This window comes from Myotis davidii, unplaced genomic scaffold, assembly GCF_000327345.1.
Source record: "Myotis davidii unplaced genomic scaffold, ASM32734v1 scaffold1755, whole genome shotgun sequence".
In the NCBI taxonomy this organism is placed as follows: domain Eukaryota; kingdom Metazoa; phylum Chordata; class Mammalia; order Chiroptera; family Vespertilionidae; genus Myotis; species Myotis davidii.
The window spans coordinates 133,829-156,889 of record NW_006286225.1 but is presented as its reverse complement, the minus strand read 5'-3'; the positions used below and the strand labels follow the sequence as shown (position 1 = coordinate 156,889).

Below are 23,061 nucleotides of genomic sequence, written 5' to 3'. Positions count from 1 at the left end.
TCAATGATGAGAGAGAATCATTGATTGGCTGCTTCCTGCACACCCCCTACTGGGGATCAAGCCTGCAACCCAGGCATGTGCCCTTTACTGGAATCAAACCCAGGAGCCTTCAGTCCTCAGGCCAATGTTCTATCCACTGGGTCAAACCAGCTAGGGCTTTTTTTCTTCTTCTTCTGGGAAGCAGCGCCTTGAAAGCAAATCTGTGACCAGATTATATTTGAATTTCCTGCACTTGGTCCAGTGCCTAAAATATGATAAGTCTTGAGCAAACAGGTATTGGATAAATGAATGAATGAATGAATGAATGATGCGCATTCCTTTACTTTCCACAGAAGGGTTAGACATTGCTTACATAACTCCTATCTAGGCCCAGAGTGGTATCAGTATAAGCAGACATTGTCCTGAAGAAGTTTACATATCATATTAGTATTTTCCATATGTAGATACCCTTTGATTTATGATGGGGTTATGTCCCACTCAACTCACCATAAGTTAACATATTTTAATAAAGTAGCTCAGGCTCCCAGGCTGCAGTGGGGTATCCGGCACCAGACCAAGGCCTGAGCAGGTTAGTTTCATGCTTATGAAACAAGAAAAGACGCTAGAGAGAAAAAAAGTCTTCCTCCCTCGCCACCCCTCCTTCTCTCAGGGAAACAGTCATCAATAGTTTCTCTCTTATTTTTTTTTTAAATATATATTTTATTGATTTTTTACAGAGAGGAAGGGAGAGAGATAGAGAGTCAGAAACATCGATGAGAGAGAGTCATCGATCAGCCGCCTCCTGCGCATCCCGCACTGGGGATGTGCCCGCAACCCAGGTACATGCCCTTGACCGGAATCGAACCTGGGACCTTTCAGTCCGCAGGCCGACGCTCTATCCACTGAGCCAAACCCGTTTAGGCGTTTCTCTCTTATTTTAAGGAAATTTTTAAGTGGAAAAAAAAAGTGACCTCTTCTGAAGACAGACAGAGGGCTTATGGAGTGTAAGAACAATAACGCATTGTTGTTGCTAACAGCTTGTGTCAGAGACTGTCCTCGCTGCTTTACACAGAGTACATTGTTTATTTCTTACCACCCCATAAAGTATTCTTGCCTTTATGTCACACATGAAAAATACGATGCATAGAAAATTTCATTTGCCCAGTCAGTTTTGGAGTGGGGCTTAGGCTCTCTGGCTCCAAATCCATATTTCCACCATAACATGCTATGAAACACAAAGAATTCAGAATTTAAGGAAGCAAAGCATGGGTAATAAACAGCTGACTTTTTTTTTCTAATGCATTGCTTTGTGGATAGAAAGGAGATGTTAGTGAGGGAACAGGCATAGGAAATCTCAAAAATAACCAAGGAAACATAAACTCCCCAAGTTTTGATTTAAAAAATCAGTTTTGTAACAAAATCAAAAACATTTACTTCACAAATGCAAAACATACAAGTAGAGATAAGCCCGATATTCAGGGCACAGGTCTGAGGGCTGGCTCATGCACGTTGAGGCCCTGGAGATTTGAGATGGGCTTTAAGACAAGAGTGGGATTTGGACAGATCCATCAGAGGGAGAAGGGGAGCCAGGGGTCCGGGGGGCGGGACAGGCACAGAGGTGGTGAGCATGTGGCACATTGCGGGAACAGTCAGGAGGAAGTCCGGGTTACAGTGGAGTTCTGAGCAGAGGAGAAAGAGGTCGAGTGAAGGAAGCTTTAAGTGCCAGGAGAAGCTACTAGACGTCAGAGAAATTGCTGCTTTTCATTAATATCATGGAGTAACTTAAAACTGCTCAGCCATGTTCATTATAAAAAATCTATTTAGACCAGTGATATCAGTCAGCTGCTCAAGTAGAACATTTGCAACAGATTTTAATATATGGTGCTTTTGAAAGAAAACTTAAAATAATGGAAAATCCTCTTTGTATAATGTCACCAATGTATTTTACATGTATCGCTTTTTCCCCCTCTTAGGGAGATGCTGGCGAGAATGGTCCCAAAGGTGATGCAGGCGAAAAGGTACAGTGTTGGCAAATGCAAAAGAGTATGTGTATGAGCAAGAAAGAGTATTCTGTATATATGAAAATGGGAAATTTTGAAAAAGATACGTGAATGGTAGTACCTTTGTTTCATAAGAAAATAGAAAATTCTACAAATTTAGAAAACATTTAAATATTTAATATATAAAAGGTGATTATTCCTCAAGCTCCTAGCTATAAATTTAAATATTTTAAACATAAAATGGTATGTCACAAATTTCAGAAAATGTATAGCTAGGTTTCCAGACTTTCAAGGAATAAAAACACTTATTCATGTGTAAAGGGCACACTCCCTTTATCTGCAGATATACAAATAGAATTGCTAAAGGGATTCTGTTTGTCGCAATGTTAAGAGAGAACACGTCAGAGGATTGGGGTGGGATTTAAAAGTTCGAGAGTAAATGTTACTTGATTAGACTCTCAAATGCAGTCAAAGATTTGCCTCAACTTGAAATGTACTCAATCCGGATATTTTGTCAGCCTTTTGTCATTATTTTTGGTCTTTTAAACAGTTCATAGTATAGTGGTCTTGTGGCTCATCTTCCTACTCCCTCTCTTTTTCCCTCCAACAAACATGGCAGCTTTTGCCTCAGTTCAGACTAACAGACATCTCTGGCATAAGGAGGATATTTTATTTCCCTTGTGCTATCTGTTAAGAATGAAGGAAAGTATCTTTTTTAAGAAACTGAGAATAGAATATCAGTCATATTTTAATTTAAATCAACCTAAATTAGTTGAGTACTGAAAAAAAGAACTGGATTATTTATTTAGGCTTATAGTTCAGAATAAGAACATTCCACTTTGGAAATTATTGCAATACAGATGGGTAATAGTTACTCATAAAAACATACCCATAAAATAAAGAGAATTTTACCTTTCTCATTCTTATGAATATTAATATAACTATGGCATGGTGGCAGGAATGAATTAATGTCACCAAGTAGCAGGACTGTTTGTATTCATGGAGCAGTCTAGCCATTAGGGTAGACTCTCAGCTTCTTGGAGGTTGGGGTTTCCCAGCCTCAGCACAACTGACAAGACCAGATCATTGTTATGGGGACTGTTGGATATTTAGCATCATTCCTGGCTCTGCCCACTGCCTGCCAGTAGCATCCTTGAGTTGTGACAACCAAGACCATCTCAAGACGTTGCCGAATGTTCCCTAAAGACAAAATTACCCCTAGTTGCGAATCACTGATGTAGGCCCATTCTATTTACCTGCCAAATTTAAGTATCATGCTGAAATCAAATATGACATGAATATATTTAATACTAATGAGAACGATGATATACCTCGATGATTCTCGAAGTCTAAGTTTCAAACCCTAGATATGTAAACCTGTGTTATATTTAACTTTGCTTGTTTTGCTTAGAAGTAGAAATTCACAAACGTTTCTTATAAAGGGCCAGGAAATTAATATTTAGGTTTTGTGGGTCAGATGACCTCTGTCACAACAACTCAGCTCTGTCATTATAGTGTGCCAGCGCCTGTAGACAATAGATACACAAATGAGTATGGCTGTGCCCTATGCTTTTTAACTTTGGATGCTGAAATCTTAATTGGTGAATTTTTCATGTATTGTGAAGTGTTATTGTTGATTTTTTAAAGCTATATAAAATATAAAGTCCATTCTTAGCTCGTGGGCTATACAGGAACAGGTGGGTAGCTGATCTGGCCCTTGAGCCATTAGTTGACACCTCAGTTTAAAGACAGGAAATCTTCTAAACAGAGAGCAGTTTCTTCAAGTTAAAAAAAAAATTATGCCAAGTCTGAACTACGCCTATGTGAACTTATGTACAGAAGTTTATGCTTCAGAAAATATACTTTTAAAGCTTCATTTTTTGGAATATAGGCCAGTAATTGTTTCTTTAATCACACATTTTTAAAATGTAATTTTCCAATAGTAAAGGAACTTTTTTCTTTTACAAGACCATGTTCATCTCAAAGGAATACTGTTCGTACTTTTTATATTAATGCAAATCATTTACCATACTGACTCACACATAGTAAACTCTCAATAAATGTTAGCTTTCTTACCACATGGAAATTGAAATCAACTAGATTGGTTGTTTTTCTTTTTTATCAAGAAGTTTTATTAGTCAACTGAAATTAAGTGCAAGAAATGCCTCAGTTAAAACGGAAATCATTTCTATAAACTTGCAATGGCTCTAAACAGGGAATTGTAAATAGGAATCTGTAGCGTATAATATGTAATCTGACCTGCAGCATTCATCCCCGAGAATGCTGTAATTGGAATATAATTTTTGATGTGTTTTTTAAACATTTCCTGCTTCTGTCACATAATTTGTTTCTGGCATGTTGGAAACACTCTTCTCATGGCCTTTGGGTTTAGTATGTGAAACTAATTCATCATATACCAAGTTTGAGATGTAAAATCAAAAAACGCTTCGTTTCTGCCATTGATGTAGTAAAAATTACGTCATGGACTGATTCACTTTAATAGGATTTTTTTCCCCTTTTGATCCAACTCGGTGCCTTTGGATGGGAAAGCAATCTAAGCCTTTCCAGACTGGTCATCTGGAAATGCTGTGCAGCTATAAAGCCACTGGGCAGGGCGTCCCCGTGGCCAGCGAGTGTGGTGCACTCCAGGTTTAAGAATGACCTGCCAGAAACTGGTTTCAGTCATGTGGGGGGTTACTCTGGGAGGGCTCTGTCTGCTCTTTGGAGTATGGATCCCACCAACAAAAGCGGAAATGGGCTTCTTATCTGCTTCCCTCCACCTGAAAGTAGACGTTTGTGCGGCGCACTGGATGGATTGGCGGTGCCACTCTTTTATTTGCAATTTTATCTGTGGGTGCAGAAGCTCTGCCTTCATGCTCTTTGCTCCCCCATCTCCATTCCCGTACACACACCGCCTCCTTGGTGCACGGCTACAGAGCGTCTGTGATTTATATCCCTTGAGCCGCTGCAAAAGCCACACTCTTATTTGGAACCACCAAGCACATTGTCTTCTTTACTTAAAACCACAGGCAAAGGGCTATCCCCGTGGGTGCTCCCACCCCCGATCAATGCAGAGTCTTCTCTAACCGGGCACATCTGATTCCTATAGCTTAGGACACTCTTGCTCTGTTCACCTCCACCTCCAGCTCCTAATCCTGTTCTTCAGGCCACTGAAGCCTGAATTTATGTCATTTCCCTGGGGCAGCCTTCCAGTCTCCTCTGAATTGGTTAGGTTACCTACCGTATGCTCCCACAACCCTCCTTAGGATACCTTTCAGAACCTATATCGCAATTTATTTAATTCTTTGTTTAATTGGACATTCAGCTCACTGAAAAAGAAAACACAAACAATGAAAAAACTATATGATACCAAATTGTTCCATTTCTAGCACCAGCCCAAGTTCTTGGAAGAGAACAAATAGTTATTGAATGAATAATCGTTAAAAAAAATATTTTTGTTGTTGTTGCTTTCAGCTGTTTCTTATTTTCACTGAATGGGAGAACTTTTTCCTGTGCTATGCATTTGTGTATCATGTCTTCTGTGTATTTACAGTGACACAGACTTTTCCAAAACTGAGAATCTCTTCCTATCCCAGATTTTTTTTTATTTAAATGAAAAGAAAGTATCTTTGATGCTTTCAATCAGTGATATTTTTATATACATGTGTAAGTGAATGCGGGGATTGCAACCACATTGTTCACTGTTGTCACCCAGCTCCTAGCATCCCTGCATCTAGAACATGGCTGGCACATAATTGGTGCTCAATAGATATTTATTAAATGAATGACAGAAATATGGCCACATTCACTTTATATACCCATATAGACTTTATTAACAAATACATATAATTATATACTGAATTTTGTGTTTGAAAATAATCACAACTAAAAATAACTCTATGTGCTTGAATGAAAAATACTGAAGTCAAATTCATTTACCTTGAGTATCTTCTAAAAGTATTTTCCCCATTTATGACTTACCCCATGAAAACTACTGTTTTCAACCAATTTATAAAGCTAAGAGTATACTTAATGCACAGATTTTTTTTTCCCTACTTGAATTCTATATTCATTTTCACTGTTAAAGGAATGAGGATTATAAACACTGACTTTTCTTCCCACTACTGTGGCATTATCCTTTAAAATGTTTAACTTATGAATGTCTTCCAGCAGTTACTTTGCCACTTAAAAGATATAAAAATTCCTTGAGATTTCACAGTTTTAATTTTTTAAGAGAATTAAAATATCACTCATAGTTGTCCAACAAATGAAACTGCTCCAATTCCCACAAATAAATCAGTCTTTTGGAGAACTTTTTTTTGTTTTTCCATCCACTTTCTGAGAACTAAATCTAGTCTTTTTTCTCATTAGCACATTATCTGGCCACTTTCTGTTAAAACACTGAAAAATGTATTTAACCTACAGTTAATACAAGCAACTTTATTTACAGTTTACTATAACCTTTATATCCTATTGTCAAAATAAAATAAACCAATACTTCTCTTATGACAATAGAATTTAGGAAGCCCAAAATTCACGTAGTCTCTAGTTGCTTCAATTTCCTCACCTATTAAATGAATATAGCAATATCTGCCCTAAATCATGGGAGTTTTGTGAGGTCTAAATGAGATGAAAGAGGGGTCTTAGCCAAGTCAAAGTTGCTTTTATGAATACAGAGGTCTTGTGCAAAATCTTGCAAAATTGATTCATTTGTGTTGATAGCTTTCAGACTTGATTTAGTAGAAATTCATATAAGTGTTATTAGCCACATTTATTTCACTTCTCATTAGAGCTCAATTGATTGTTAATGACTGGGAAGAAAAATCATTGTCAATCTATAATATTTGGGGTCTTTTATTATGTTTCATCATGGTTTAATTTTTTCTTTGGCTAATACTAATTACAGATGTCAAAGAAGCTCATCTCTCTCTATATATATAAAAGCCTAAGTGACTTTCACAACTGACCATCACAATCGAACAGGCTGTGTGGGGTGACCAGGCCAGCAGAGGGGTTAGTGAGGGGCAACCAAACGACTGAGCAGCAGGCTACAAAGATGGTGGTGCCCACAGCCAATAAGGAGGGAATATGCTAATTGACTGCCATGCCCTCAAAGATGGCAGCACCTATAGCCACAAGATGGCAGCGCCCAGTCCCCTCGGCCTTGCCACGCACCTGCCTCCAGAGTCCCCCAGTCCCATCAGCCCCCCAGCCACCCAGGGCTGGCCCAAGGCACAGGGAACCTCAGATGGTGGCTTCCGAGCTGCCCAGGGCCGCCCGAGGCTCAGGTAACCAGGGCTGACCAAGGCTTGCACTTCCAGCAGTGGCAACAGCAGAGGTGTGATGGGGCATCACCTTCCCCTGATCGCCAGGTCACCTCCCACCCCTGAGGGCTCCCAGACTGTGAGAGGGGGCAGGCTGGGCTGAGGGACCCCCCCACTCCAGTGCATGAATTTTCATGCACCGGGCCTCTAGTATATATATCAGTTTCTTCAATAAGCTAATTTATTATTTCCATCTCCTTCCTACGCTTTTTTCCCTTCCTAATTTTTTTTTTTTCATTTTGGTTCTTGACTTCTGATCTGCTTAAAATATTCTGTTTTGAGATTTGTTTATTCACCATATGTGTATCAAACTTATTGGTTGGTTGGCTGGTTGGTTGGTTGATCAGTTGGTGAAGGGTTATTTGTGGCAAAGCCACTTCAGCCAAGATCCAAAGAAAGGGAAGGTGCCAGCCACAGGAGGAGGAGAGAGGAGGTAAGAATAAGAGAGGGGACAAGTGCTCCATGTGAACATGCAGAGGCCTGAGCCTTGTCTCTCTCTGTCTCTGAATGAGATTGATGAGCAGCTTCCTAACCCTAGAACAAGGAAATAGACCCGAGAGCTCCTTGAGCACTTGCACAGCTTGAACAGCTGAGGAAATCCCAATGTGTGCCTTTCTCCCTTGTGGCTGTTTCCATTTTCATAACAGGCTCAAGAAACTAAGTTTTCTCCCGTTGTGTTCATGGGACGGAGGACTAGAAGGAGCTTGAAAACGCCGGCCCTTTGCTGGCCTCATTTCAGAAAAGGCCGCATTCTCAGCTATCCTCCACGGTCGTTTCCACTCAGCCCTATCTGCTCATTTGTAACATATTTGCTCTCGAAATGTAGACACCCTCTGTGAAATCTGGATGGAATACAGTGCCTTTTAGAAAACCAGATTTTATCTCAACATTTTCTCTCAGATCTTCCATGTGTCCCTGTCACCCACAAGCCATTCATCATCCTGTAACTTTCCGGTGACTGGGTTACAATGAAATAAGTGTAAAGATGGAAAAAACGTGCCGGTTCTAACTGGGACAATGCTTCCAGGGGAGACCAGCTGACCTGCTGCGTGGCTTTTTCCAGCACAGCGTCATTAACCCTTGACTTCATCTGTTGAACCCTGACTTTGTGAAGACTGGAAGGGTCAGGGAACTCCCACTAAATGATAGCCATTGACATTAATAAATTCCAGAAACAGAGAAAACCAAAATTCCAGATCCCCAAAATTATAATGTATTGCTTTAGAACACAATTTTAGCAGTAGATCAAGGGGAAGGCCCTTATTTATGTATTTGTAATTTCCAAAAATATAATGGTCCTTATGTATTTTGCATTCAAAGTAAACCCATGTTTTTAGAAAGTGCATTGTTTATCTTGGAAATTGTTGACATCTTAACAGCTGACAGATTGATACACAGTCTTCGGGAGCCTAGTTAAGCCCATTAGTCACGGGGTTCCCTTGAGTGACCCTGTCGATAATGGCTCTCTGTGTACTTGTGTGTTTCCTGTTCCCATAATTTGTGGAATAATCTCTCATGGATTTTATTTTAGGGTGACCCTGGATCATCTGCTGCAGGAATTAAGGTAACGCTAACCTTGCGAGAGTGTGTTCCCCAGGAGTTACTGTTTTTATTTTTATGAGCCTCTGCTTTCTCTTCTCTTTTACCACCACTGATGGTTATAACTGTTCCTATTCTCCTGCAATGATCAGCCTCCAAATACAACAGGAAGTATCTGCTGGAAATCTGATAAAGGCTTAATAAGAGGTCTGGCCTTCTCTTCCCTTTCTGATTGGTTTTTATGGAAATGTGGATTTGGATGTGAGGTTTAGGTATATTCACAGGAAAAAAAAATCATTTCTTGTGTCTAGTGAGATGTAGAGTAACAGAATAAAATAAATGAAATATATGTGATCAAGGAGGCTGGGCCATCTCTATGAGCGTGTCCAGAGGCATAAGGGTTTTGGAAAATTCTTGTAAAACTGTCCTTTTCATCTTTGGCTTTCTTTGGCCAGGGAGAACCTGGAGAATCTGGTCGTCCAGGGCAAAAGGTAATATCTTTATTTTAGTGTGATCTTTGCACTGTGTCCCCATTTTATATCTACTATCCGCTGAGTAGTAGGAGAATGACTGTTGCAAAATGAGGTGGTTTTTGTGCTTTGCATGCTGAGCGTTGTTGGTTGTTTTGCGTTTTGAAAGGGGTAATGCTGTCACAAAAGTGAAAACACACTGTGTGCGTGTAAAAGGATGCCTAATGAACTAAAGTCTGCATGTGCTGAGCCTGACAAAGACCAGCTGGGTTGGAATGCAACAATTTACCTTGCATGTTTAAAGACACTCTGCATGTTTCTATCTTTCATGAGAAGAAATGAATATTTACTAAGTGGTTTCAATAGGGAAGGATGGACAGTTCTTTTAAAATTATATTCCTTTTCCTCTCATTTCAAATACTACCCTACTGACAATTTTTCTGTGAATAATATCTATCTGTGCATTGACAGTTACATTATACAAAGAGGTTTGTTCATGAACTGAAATTTAATTACAGACACTAGCCAAACCCACTTTAACCAATCTATAGATATAGACATAATTTTATTTTTATCCTTTGTGCTTCACTTCAGGGATGCGTGAGAGAACATGCAGTGAATGTGTTTAGATCCATATTCTCATCTGAGTCTGAGGCAGGAAACAACTCTTAGCAGTCTATTATCACCGCATCTGGCCATCAGTGTCCAGTGCAGTCAGATTTGAGATAACAGACATATTATAGCTAACAAGTACATGTGAATTCCCCATTAGGTTAAGTCTCTGAAGAGCATGATTCTGTCTTTGCCTAGCAGTAGCTGATGTAGGGGGGAAAAGGACATGAATAAGAACATAGAATTTATCTCATTAGTGTCAATGGAAAGAGAGAATCAATTCCCTTGTAGTAGTTTGGAACCCTAAAACATGATAAAATGATGTTCCCACATTCTTGAAGTCGCTGAGAGGATCATTGCTTTGTTTTAAACTGGTGGGTTTAAAGTAATTTTTGAGTCTTTCACATTCTTTAAATGTTTCCCTATTTTAAAAATAGATTTTCCTCTATAAACTAAGAATCTAAGAGTAATGATTCATCAGGCCCAGTTTCAGGCAAAGTTGAGACTTTTCCAAAGAGCCCAGCAGAACTCTGAAAACTTTGCTCTTCAGCTCCTAAGATTTCCTCCTGATTCTTTACTTGAGAAATTTGAAATTAGTGATGCCATCCTAATAGAGAGCCATGGTCGGCTTTGGTTTAAAAAAACAACAACAAAAAAAAACAACTCATCTTCTCCGATGATCTTAATTTTAGGTCCCCTAGTAAAAATGACAGGCTAAATTTAAGCTGCTTTCCAATTTTGTGATATCGCTGAAAGAAATCTCTACAACCATTAATATCTTTTTATCACTTTTTAATTTGTTATTTTAATTTTTCCCTTTTTATTGAATTTACTGAGAAGACACTGGTTAATGAAATTATACAGGTTTCGGGTGCACAATGCCATACCACCTTATCTGTACACTGTATGGTGTGTTCACCACCCCAAGTCAAGTCTCCTCCCATCACCATTATCCTCTCTATACCCTCCTCCACCTCCCTCAGCTCCCCTCCATCCCCCTGCAATTACCACACTATCGTTCATGTTCGTGAGTTTTTTCTCTTTTGCTCAATCCCTCCACACTCCCACCAAACCCCCTCTACCCAGCTAATGAAGATCAAAATTGATTTTCAGTTGCTTGATAAAACATTGCCTTGTCATAAATTTTTAGAAATATACTTCAGATGCATTTCTGGGAGTTTGTAGATTTGCATATGGAAACATTGAATTTCTTTTATATTTCATCAAGCACCTGTTTTAAATTATTATTGAAGGAAGTTTTCAGCCAGCCTGAATGAACATGTGCCCTGAAGTGAGCAGCATCTTTTTCATTAATATTTAGGCCAGATTCTACCCTTTGACGCAATCTCACTTTCCCACAATATTTATGACTTCCTTTGTCTAATGTCTGGATTTAGCAATACTTACCCCAACATTAATTTAAAAGTAGAGTATTTCCATGCTTGCTTGCTTACTTAGATTAGAAAATGGCAAACAGAAGTGACTACAAAATCAATTCAAGAGATCTCTCATGGCCCTTTTCTCACCATTGCAAAACTGTGCTGTGAGTTCACTGGCACTTAAGCTCTTGCGTGCGGGACATGCCCAGAAAAATAGAGAATGAAAAGCCCCTTGATTAGTTTCCACTGTCTAGTATTTTATTTGTGATTGATAGATGAGTTAGAGTGTGTATATATGTTTATGAAGTGTGTAGATATTGTGTTTCACCACATAATCCTTTCCTTCCCAACTTCTCCATGTAAATAAAGATACTTGATCCCCCATTAGAAGGGACTCTCACATTGAACTCTATCAGGAAGAACAGTGGACCATCACAGGAACATAGGGTAAAGGCAGTGTTCTTACTTTGACAGTAGACAGAGACCTCCTAAGGTGGAGGGAAAAGAGTGAAAGGGAAAGGAAAGCAGAAGTATAATGTATCTGTGTAACTTTTAGTCTACTTGGACAAGTATTCTTCAAGTTTGTTATTCTACTTGGAATAACAAACCAATTCTTAATTATGACCTAGATCTCACCTTGGGTGGTGTATGCCCAAGAACTCAACTCAGAGAAGCTTCTGAACCAAGGGGTAGGCAAGAATGGAGGAATTAACTAAATTACTCTCTCTTAATTTGAAGATAAGCTTAATGGTATAAACATAGAAATTTTATATAGGAAGAAATATCTTCCTAAAACTGTTAAGAGATGTTCTGCAATGGATAACATTAAATATTTTATAATCTTTTCTTAGGCCACTTTTTAAGTAAACATAAATTTGGAAATGTCAAATTTATGAAAATACAAGACTATAAAATATTAATTTCTGAAACATTTGTTCATTAATATATACATGTATAACCTCTACACTTATATGCATACATACACATATAATGTAGGGAACAATTATATGCTCAAAGTCTCTAAGTATTCAATCTACATTAAAAAATATTCCATAATATCTTATGTCTTTCTCATTGTTAGAAAATAATGGGTGTGTGTCTATATGTGCATGTGTATATAAATATCTTTCTTCAAATTAGTCATATGATCCTTTTAATTTGGCCAGAGGGAAGGGTGTGGTGAGAACTGCTAGGAAACAGTGTTAAAACCTATACATTTTCACATATGTTTCAAATAGAATGTCCTGAGTTTTAGGAGACTTTTCTAAAACAACACAGAACTACAGATTTGTCACCAGTAGATTTACTTTTTTGGTTGTATACTCTACTGCAATGTAGTATTTTCCAGGGCCTTTTTTTTTTTTTTTTAAGTAAAAGAGAATTGCCTGGCCGGTGTGGCTCAGTAATTGAGACCTCTCCCTTCCTCTCTGAAATCAGTAATATATAATATATATTAATATATATATTAAATAAAGTAAAAGAGAATCTTCAGTAAAATATGGATACCAGCACTTTTTACTAAATCTTCCTAAATTAATTGATTGAAGGAAAAAGGAGGAAGAAAAAAGAAAATCAAATATATAAAGTAGTATCTGTATGAATTATAATTTATTTGGACAGGTATTATTTGAATGAAATAGCAAATGCTTAGTAATCATCCTTTCTTCTCTGGCTTAATCTCATCTTAGTGTTCTTGTTCACAATGCAAGCTTCCACTGGTAGTTTCATACACAATAGCTTTTCTTTTTCATTCCTGAAGCACCTTTGACCTAAACCATCGGGAAAGTCATTGTCCTTCTGTGTCTAACCACACAGCTTAGTCCACAGTAGATGACGTCATTTAGTGATAATACTAGAGCAAGTTATGGCTCTTCATAATTTGAAGGTAATAATATTAAAAAATGAAATGTTTGATTGTTCTTAGTAGATTTTCTTTGAAATGAAGGTTGTTAAAGCATTTAGTTGAAAAGAAATACCTTCCTCTACCACTTTATGAGTTTGATACTCCTGTCTCAGTATAGTTATCTTCCCAATGACTGACCGTCGTGAAAATGTGTAACCCTTTTACTTTCCACAAATAGTCACCTCAATCCAGCACAAGATGGACTTTCATTTTCTCCAGCAATTCCATTATGCTTCTTTAGTGGAATTCAGGAGATTTTCTAAGCAATGTAACCTCTTGTCCCTATACTTTGTACTTAAAATAATGTAGACCGTTCTGTGAAAATGAGAAGGTTAATCATGACTCCAGTGTGCTCACCCCAAATCTGCCACTTAATCTGAGACCTGTACTCAGGAACAGCTGCATGGTCCCATTAGCCCTAAATTGCTAGGCAGGGTTACCCAGACTCAACAATTGTCAGAAATATGGGCTGGAGTTAAGTATAATATTAACCATGCATTTATCTTCTCATCATTCAGGAATGGAAAAGAAATCTTACTATACTTATTAAAAGTGAGCACGACTTTTAATGTATATTGTGTTGATGTAACCATCTGTTCACACAGCCAACTCTTGATTATCTGAGGTAGGAGAGCACTGGGCTCGGAGGCCTTATTCAGATGCACGCCTAATCCGGACACTTCAGCAGTGCTTCGGCCTCCCCAGCAAACCACTTACCAGGAGTTAATAAAACGTGGGAGCTCGTTCTCCTTTTACTTCTCCTTCTTGCCTTCTGGTAGAGATGCCAGGGAGCAGTGAACTGGCAGGAAAATCTGCAAAAGGGTCAACCAATTCTGCATCAAGAGTTGACTGAGCTGTATAATCTCACCGAGTTCTTGAAAGGAGACAGTGTATATGCAGATGGCAGGCATCTGGCGAGGAACACTTGCCATGCTTTTCTCAGAGACCGTGACTGAGTGACTATTGCTCTATAATGTTGTGTGATTTTCCTGTGTAGGGTGAACCAGGGCTTCCTGGGCTTCCTGGACTCCCGGGGATAAAGGTAAATACTGACGACAGCCTTGGCTTCATAGAACTGCAAGTGTGAGCGTCACAGAGATTGCCCGAAGATAGGAGGGGAATGAAAACTGAAAAGATAGTGTTGTGCTTTAAATACTCACCTCTCAACCACTTAAATTTTTTAATTAAAAGTAAGCATAGGTATTTTTAAAGTTTTCCATCACTCTCTGGACTATATTTTCTGTTATGCAACCTAATATGCCCCTAACTTTAATAAATGTAAAAGCCACTGCGTTTGAAATCAGGAATTCTTTAAAGTCTAGAATGTCTACCTTCACATTTAGCTTTATTCTTAAGATCTTAACAGATTTTTTACCAGAATTATAGTGTTTACATCCCCATAAATCTAACACTTGGGCAGCTGTTTTTATGATTCGCTCATTATAACAATCCCTCTAAAATGTTTTGTGCTTCCACTTCCTGTCAATAATTCGGACTGAAAAGTACAAATCATTTTCCTAAACTACTTTGACTCATACTTTCCCATAAATTTTTATGTATCTTTTGAAGTAATTGCATAAAACTTAGTTTAAAACATCATTTACATATTTTTAAACCATCTAAAAATGTTAAGAAATATTTTTTGAATTGTTCAAAAGCTTTCAACATGGCAACGGAGAAGGCTTAAAAGTTCTGTTTAGTTGTAGGTACTCCCTTAAAATCAGCTTCTTATTTTAAAGTTCTTTTTTAAATTCCAGAGCTGTTTGATAGGGAAACACAATGCAAGTAGATTTTTCCTTACATTTTCCTCACTTTATAGAGGTTTTTTTAAAAAATATATTTTTATTGTTATCACCTTGTAGAGTTTTAAATTAATCTCTAGTATGTATTAGACCATTCTAAAATTAATGTTTCTAGTTTCACTGTGAGGGTTGTGTATACTGTTTTGTGAAGGTTGTATCTGAAGTGTGTTAGATGAAATTATAAGATTTTAGAATAAATAAGTTAGATTATTGAGCTCCCAGACATCATCTGGTATCATACATAATATTTTATGGGTATACTTAGTGTAATTTACAGACATGAAAGCTATGTCTTCTAGGTTGGCACTCAGAAACTGGTTCTGCTTTTTGTTTGATGGTTCCAGATTAGTTTATTGAAGTTCAGATGTGTGTTTTTAATGTATTATTAATCCTCGGTTTCTTCCATGGAAAAAGTATACTCTATGACAATAGTTTACTAAAAAGCCAAATTATTTCCTTATCATTTGATATTTAGCCAAAATAACTTAATAAATGAATATGTGATTTCATATTACAGAGTTAATTTATGGAAGTTCCTTAGTAGTTCTCACATTTAAAAAGGGAGCTTTTTAAAAATGATTGGAAGGTCATAGATTTTTTAAAACAAACTGAAGAAAGTCATAGTCGGCATTAATTATAAAGAACCTTGTAACATTATAAAGAAGAGGAAGGCATTTAAAAGGAGCGTTTTGGAAGGACCTGGGCTGCGTCTCCTGCAGCGCTTGTCTGCAGGGTGAAGGGCTGCCAACACCAGGGCCACAGCAGGGACCTCCATGCTGCCTTGAAATACAGTTGTTTCTTCTCCTGAGCCTGAGGCACTTTCTTGTTGAGAGAGAGCATATATAGGGTGACGGTATTGAGTCTTTTTTCTTTAAAACAAACAATTTCAGTTACTACTGTTTGTTATCATTACCTTTTAGTTATTTTTTGTCCTAAAATACCCCAGGTCATTTTTCTAGTCATCTGTGGACTAATCTGAATGTTTCAAACTCTTTCAAATCGGGAAAAATATTGGTGATTTGCCACCCCCAGTAAATGCTTTTATTCCTAGAGTCATAGGCAACTGCCAGTCAAATTCTGTCAAGATCATATAGTTGACAATTATCTTTCCTTTTCCAACATTGACTAGTGATTACAGTGACAAAAACCTTTTCTGTATAATTACCACGGACTGTTGGGTAACTATCTAAAAGTTTACTTAAGTCACAGATTCTATTTTTGGATGAATAATCCTGTCTTCTCACTCCGGTTCAGGATGTGACTGGCATGCTTTCCTTATACTGTAGTAGGTTCTCGGTATAAATAAGTAATTTTGTAAAGGAGACAATTTAAGAACATATCATAGTCATGAGTACTCATTGAACAGTCATAGATGTAGAGTTCTAAGTTTATAACTTTATGATATAGCTCCATTAAATTGTGATGTTATTATTCCTTGAATATACCTGCTTTTATTAGGTAGCTAGCCACAGGAGAGTTCATGATTTCATAGTTTGAAAGATAACAACATTTAAAAGATGAAACCACTGTGTATGTATTTAGAAAGTGCGGTAGCAAGAACATTAGTCATAACCTCCCTAAACTTGTGTGTTTGTTTATGCTTTGGAAATACTTCCTGTTGCTATTCATCTCCTTCTTATCTGCTGGTGCTATGGAGCGCATGCAAATGCCATCCGTTATTTCCAAGACATTGAGGAAACCAGCCATGACATACCAGGGAAGCTTTGATTTGCCACCTGTTGCACTCGGGCAATGGTTGGAAATTTAATGAGCATCCAAATGCCTTCCACACAGCTCTCAGGAAATGAGCAAAGTGCCTAAATACAGACAGCAGACTCATCTGTCACCTCAGGGTTCCACTCAGAGAAAGTGCTACTATCTTAGGCATACATAATAAACGTCACTAAGAGCAGGCATAGCTTAATTTCAAATTGCTCTTCAGCTTCCTGCACAAGTACTGGAAAGTCCTCTCACCATGTGGAAGACATTTGGAATTCCTATTTCATGCATTCATGGTTCATAGAGTGTCAAGATGTTCAACTGGGAAAATTAAATTATGCACAATGTACCATGCAGACATTGATCTTCTGGAATAAGATTTGAACTCTGAAAATTATTTTTTAAAACAAGCTTGCAAATATATTTTTCATGGGCAAAACTTATAACTAGCTCTTCTGATATCCCATAAAAGCGTAAGATAGAAAGTTCCTATTTTTAAAGAATTTTTCTCTCCACAGTTATTTTGAAAAAAATGTAAATACATTAGTTAGCCCTTTTATGATTATATGACCCTAGTAATTAAGGAGTATAGAACAGGGGTCAAGACCCCTGACTGCAGAGCCAGATCACCGTGGTGCAGATCTGGTCCTGCCCCTCACCAGTTCATGAATCTATATCATCACATTTCCTTATAAAATGAGAATCATCGCCCAGCTGGTGTGGCTCAGCAGTTGAGGGTAGACCTATGAACCAAGAGGTCACAGGTTGGATTCCCAGTCAGGGCACATGCTGGGGTTGTGGGCTCGATCTCCAGTAGAGGGCATACAGGAGGCAGCAGATGGATGGTTCTCATCATTGATGTTTCTCTATCTATCCCTGTCCCTTCCTCTCCCTCTAAAAATCAATAACCTAAGGAACATAAAGCCATTTATACTCTATAGGTTAATAGATGTAAATTCTGAAAAAATCCTTTGCAGTGGTGGGTGAATGTTACCTTTAAGAGCAGTGAGATAACCCACTTTTTCTTGAAACATGGCTTCATACTATTCCTATAAAAGTTTGATGTATATTAGTTTTTACTTTTTTGTTAATTTATCTGAGGATTTTTTTCATTGATTTTTAGAGAGAGTGGAAAGGGGGAGAGACAGAGAGAGAGAAAATCAGTGTGAGAAAGAAACATCCATTGGTTGCCTCCCACACCCGCCCTAACCAGGGCCAGGGATTGAACCTGCAACTGAGGTATGTACCCTTGACCGAAATCAAACTAGGGAGCCTTCATTCTGAGGGCAGATGCTCTGTCCACTGAGCCAAACTGGGTAGGGCCCAAGACATTTTTTACATATTTTGATTTTTCAATGCTTGCTTTTCTCCTTTTAATATGGACCACCAGTTTATCTCATATTCAGAAAAGAAATTGGAAAAATGTACATAGTACAGTGAAATTAATACAGTAGGGAGACATAAAACAGTAAAAATTACATCAAATCATTTAGATGGCAAATAAATTTATATAGTATTTTCTCTCATAACTTGATATTTTTGCTCTGGCTTCTCCATTAGTGAAAATTTGACATTTAGAACAAGAACTTGAGGATCGGGAGGCTATGAGACAGTAACTAACACTTTGTACCTCATTATATGAAATCATCTTTGACACTAAATCATATAAAGAACTAACTTTTACAGGTGATGGGAACATTTATTTTGGCATTCTTAGGATTAAATAATCTAATAGAAACCTAAGTTTTAAATCCACTGGAGAGGAGGTTTCTTCCTCAGACACATCAAATCACATTTTAAAAATAGCAGAGGAAACTTTTTGGAAGTAACATAGGATATGAAATGAATTCCTAAAAGAAAAAAAAAAGGAAGAAATACCGGTTAAAAGGATAACATTGTTATTGTTACTTATAATTATTTCCTGCTTGCACCAAGTGTGTCTGAGCAGTTGAATAATTTAAGAGTCCAATTAGGAAACTCATACAACCAGAAATCAGAGATTTTTAGCAGCCAGAATAAAACCTCCAATAAATTCACCAAATGTGCTTTCATGATGTAATTTTGTTAAGAAAAAAAAATCAGAAAGATATGTTTTCTGGGGTTTAAATAAACCTGCTATGGTAGTTCATTTTCATCGTAACCACCAAGATGTTTTAATTTATACTCAAATTTGATCCTAAAGGGAAATAAATGTTTTTGGGATAAGCTCTACTTTCTCATTTTTTCCCCCTCAATAATTTTACAAATCAATCATTACCAAAACTGGCTGCCTGGAGGTTCTTATTACAACAAATGTTCTTGCTGTAATCCTCAAAAGCAGGTATCATGCTGACTTGAATTCTAATTAGCCTTTAAGCAAGAAGAATATTGTATGGCTAATGCATTCAGTGTCAAGACACATTAATCAAAATTATTGGTGATGCTTTTAGCACCCACGCAAATCACATATTTTTGAGCCCTGTTGTACTGTTTTGGGGGGCAATGAAGATTGGATCTGCTTGAGGGTAATAAATATCATAGAAAACATGGCTTGGTTTAAGCAGGTATTAGAGGAGTCTTTTTAGACAGGTTAAAAAATGATATCTTTTGCTCCTTTAATTGATAATGACTTATAAAAATAAAACAAATGGTAATAAATGAAAAACCAGAGATTTTTCTGTGGGCAAGAGCTAATCAGTTAGGACTTTCTGTCCACCCTTCTATATAACAGATGTTGAGTTCTGGAAGTTTATAGGGAAACACCTGGTGAGCCATTTCTGTATGAAGGAAGCTGTCTGTCTCTTCCTTTTTTACCTTGAGTAATAATCCCATTCCCATATTTGCTGACTCTTCTCATCTATATGAAGGACATCCTTTATGTAAATTTGACAAACTGGTGTTAGGTGAATTGTCCCAATAGTCATTTAAAAGTTAAAGTAAGGTTATCTGAAATACTTCCTTGCTATGTATCACATGTGGGTTTGGAGAAAAATTGGTACAGATTTTCAATGGCCTTTGTTAGAGTTCAGAAAGGTCAAGTTCTTAAGGCATTTCCTAGACTTCACTGGCCTTTTTGTACTACAGAAGGCCAGGTTTTGTTGCCTTCTTGGTTTGTAAAGATGGTAGTTGTTTGCATTATTTTAAGGTTTTAAATTTTTGTCTTGGGGTTATTTATTTACTGGCCAGAATACACAGAATTTAAGCGATCTCAATGGGCTGTTTAAATTTTTTAAAAAATAGCAAATGAGTTGAGCAAAAGTGACTTCAGTCAAAATCTTATTTTTGTGGTATCTTCACTTTACCTTATAGAGTGAATAGATCCCACCTTCCTATAGCTAAATCTCCTGGTAGCTCCCTTCATTTCTCTGTACATATTCCCAATTTATGAAAGAAAGTAGAGAGAGTGTGTGCGTGCTCTCTAATACTGACACTCTCATCAATAAAGGAACTATTGTTTGGTGAAAAAAAACCAGGATAAGTTTTCAAACATAGTACATATTAGTTACTGTGACATATTCATTGAGCTTCGCATTACAAGATCAAAGTTGTGATTGCCGAAACAGTTAGCTGCAGTTGGAAAGATCCATGTGAAACTATCAGGCCCTTCAAAATTGGTCATGTGAAGATCCACCTTTCATCCCAGCTATAGCTGAACCCCATAGACTTGGTTTTGCATCTTTGTGTGCCCTGGCTGTTTAAATGGGCAACATGTGTGAGATTTTTCAGCTGCTGCCACTTCTAGCAGTTTACTACCAGGCCTCTATTGAGCTTCATCATGAATTCATAACATTTCTGTTGCCAACCTGGGTCTCAGTGTAGTTGCCAAAACCACCTCTCTCCCACCAGCTCAACACAAGGAAATGCGTTCGGTCTTGGGATAGAAACGTGGGTTATTTAATTCATTGGTGGTGAGCTGATTAATTAACGTTAAGAATAAATAAAGCACAAAACTCATGAAACAACTCAGGAAGAAATCAGATGCAATATCTAGGACAAGGCCAGAAAATTAAACCAAAGGTTCCTTCCTTTTGGAATTTGATGCTGTATTAGTGCCATATTATAATACCACTAACAGAGCTGAGATTTCTATTTCTCTGGCAACCATTTAATCACTGGTTAGCATGTTGCTTGGGTAGCAAAATATGATGCCAACTATTAATTGTGTTTTAGTGATTAACATTTTGGATTGTATTAGGATTCTGATAGTGTTGCATATATTTTATCTCTAGGCTGTGGTTAAGTCATAACTCTGTATTTATTTTAAGATTTAAATATGATATTATTTATTTTTTTGTTTATCCCAAGGATAGATCTAGTTGGAACCAGTGAAAACAAACCAAAAAAACAACAGATTAAACCTGGATTTAATTGTTATGGCCATGATCGAGGAATATAACATTTTGAGATGCTTGTTCCTCTCCATTCTTCCTCATCCCTCTTGTCTTCCTCCATCTTACTCCTGCCCCCTCCCTCCATTCCTTCCTTATTCCTCTTCTCCTCTTCCTCTCTTCCTTCTTTTTTACTTTTCTATTTCCCTGATTAGGTACACTGCAAGCAATTACATTTTAAGATCTTTCAGTTGGCTGCCTTCACTTTTTAATTCCCTTCCTCACACAGTCAGTGGCACCAATATGAACAGAATCCCAATTGACATTGTTCTCAACAATAACAAAAGTAAAAACCTAAAATGCTACCTCACTTGAGATGGTGAGTGAATAAAGAGACAGGAAAATTTTGAATAGCTGAAAGGAGAGAAAAAAATGTATATGACGCTTGAGAGAAAAACAGATTAAAGTGCTCAGAGGTAATTAGTACTCTTCTTAAGTTATTTTTCTGCTTTTCATTGGTTTCGAGCCTTTGGCTTTCCTCCATTTTCTTTAGACATTTTTTGTTGTCATAAAACAAGCACTAACACATCATAAACTGAAAAGATTAATGTTGTTTAAGAAAATGTCATATTTTATTGTTTTCACTTTAATTGTAAAGCTATTTTACTTTCTGTTTACCTGCTTAAGTCTATGTTTTCCTGATTATGGGAGCCAGCATCTGCCCTTTTCAAAGGACCTCAGCCTCATGTTTCCCATGTTATTCCTAAAATGACTCATTGAAATTATAATTGGGATTTTCTAATTCAGGTAATTGACTTGTAAAAAAAGAAAAAGAAAAAGAAAAAAGCCCTCTAGATTTAGTTGTTTCTTCATTAAAGTTAATCTAAGGGCTTAATTTCATTATAGTGCCAATTTCCTCTATTGCACCTCACTCCCACCTGTCTACTTAGACAAATACGTGTGAATAATTTCCAACTTAGCAGTCTCCTATTTCCCACTGACTAAATGAGATCGATTTGCAAACACAAGTCTGAGAATCACTTTATAGTCCAATATAATAGTTACTTCCCCTGTTTATTGCCCTGAAAACTTATGTAACATCATTTTTGCGCAGTCTGCTTTACTCCAAAGATGATTTCCCAAACTGTTTTGTGTTTGAATCACATTTCAGCTGCTTTCCCTGCCTTCCCCTGATCCAGTTCCTTCCTCTATGCTGGTTAACTGGCATTGTGACTACAGTAGAATAGTCATTTGCTTTTCTATCACATTAAAGTATTCATAGACCTGTAGGTTGGCATAGCCTCTCTATTTAGGAGATTCTAGAACCTTTAATCTCTACATCAGTCAAAGAGGCAAGACTTTTTTTTAAAGGATTACATTTATTTAGGAAAATTCAATAGGTATGACCATTTTCTTCTTTCTCTTTGAAAGAAGATGAAAACTCATTCATAGTAAATCTGTCACTTCTCTACCTTACCCACTTTGGGTTTTGCAATCCTAAGTGCTCTAAAAGGTGAATATTCTGTCATAAAATGATATGTTCACACAAGAAAATTTAGGGTTACTTCTTGAAAGAAGTTGAAGAGGTATTGAGTACAGCCCCATCCAGGTTATAGAGAAACAAGCGCTCACCTTGTCTATCACCAATTAGTTGGGAAGCTATAATACTTATATTACTACTAGAGGCCCGGTGCACAAAAATTTGTGCACTCAGGGGTGAGGGGGGTCCCTCAGCACGGCCTGTGCCCTCTCGCAGTCTGGGACCCCTCGGGAGATAACGACCTGCTGGCTTAGGCCCACTCCCGGGTGGCAGAGGGCAGGCCTAATCCCTAGGTACCTGCCCCGCAGCTCCAGGTCAGAGCAGGGCCGAATGGGGAGTTGGGGTGCTGCCCCCTGTCATGGACAGTGCAGGGAGGATCAGGAAGTTGCAATGTCACACTCAGTCACACTCAGGGTAGGGCCGATTGGGGGGTTGGTGCGCCGCCCCTGTCACACTCAAGGCAGGGTCAATGAGGAGGTTGGGGAAC

General features: G+C 37.7%; 1 protein-coding gene across 1 annotated transcript in view; it reads left to right on the top strand.

The window, feature by feature from the left end:
- Window positions 1–23,061, top strand: part of LOC102756642 (collagen alpha-1(XXV) chain) — a 209,248-nt gene that overhangs the window by 131,628 nt on the left and 54,559 nt on the right. The window contains exons 13-16 of the mRNA XM_015559760.1: window positions 1,953–1,997; window positions 8,835–8,867; window positions 9,298–9,333; window positions 14,204–14,248. Of these exons, the coding sequence (XP_015415246.1) occupies window positions 1,953–1,997; window positions 8,835–8,867; window positions 9,298–9,333; window positions 14,204–14,248 (159 nt within the window). The remainder of the gene's footprint in view (window positions 1–1,952; window positions 1,998–8,834; window positions 8,868–9,297; window positions 9,334–14,203; window positions 14,249–23,061) is intronic.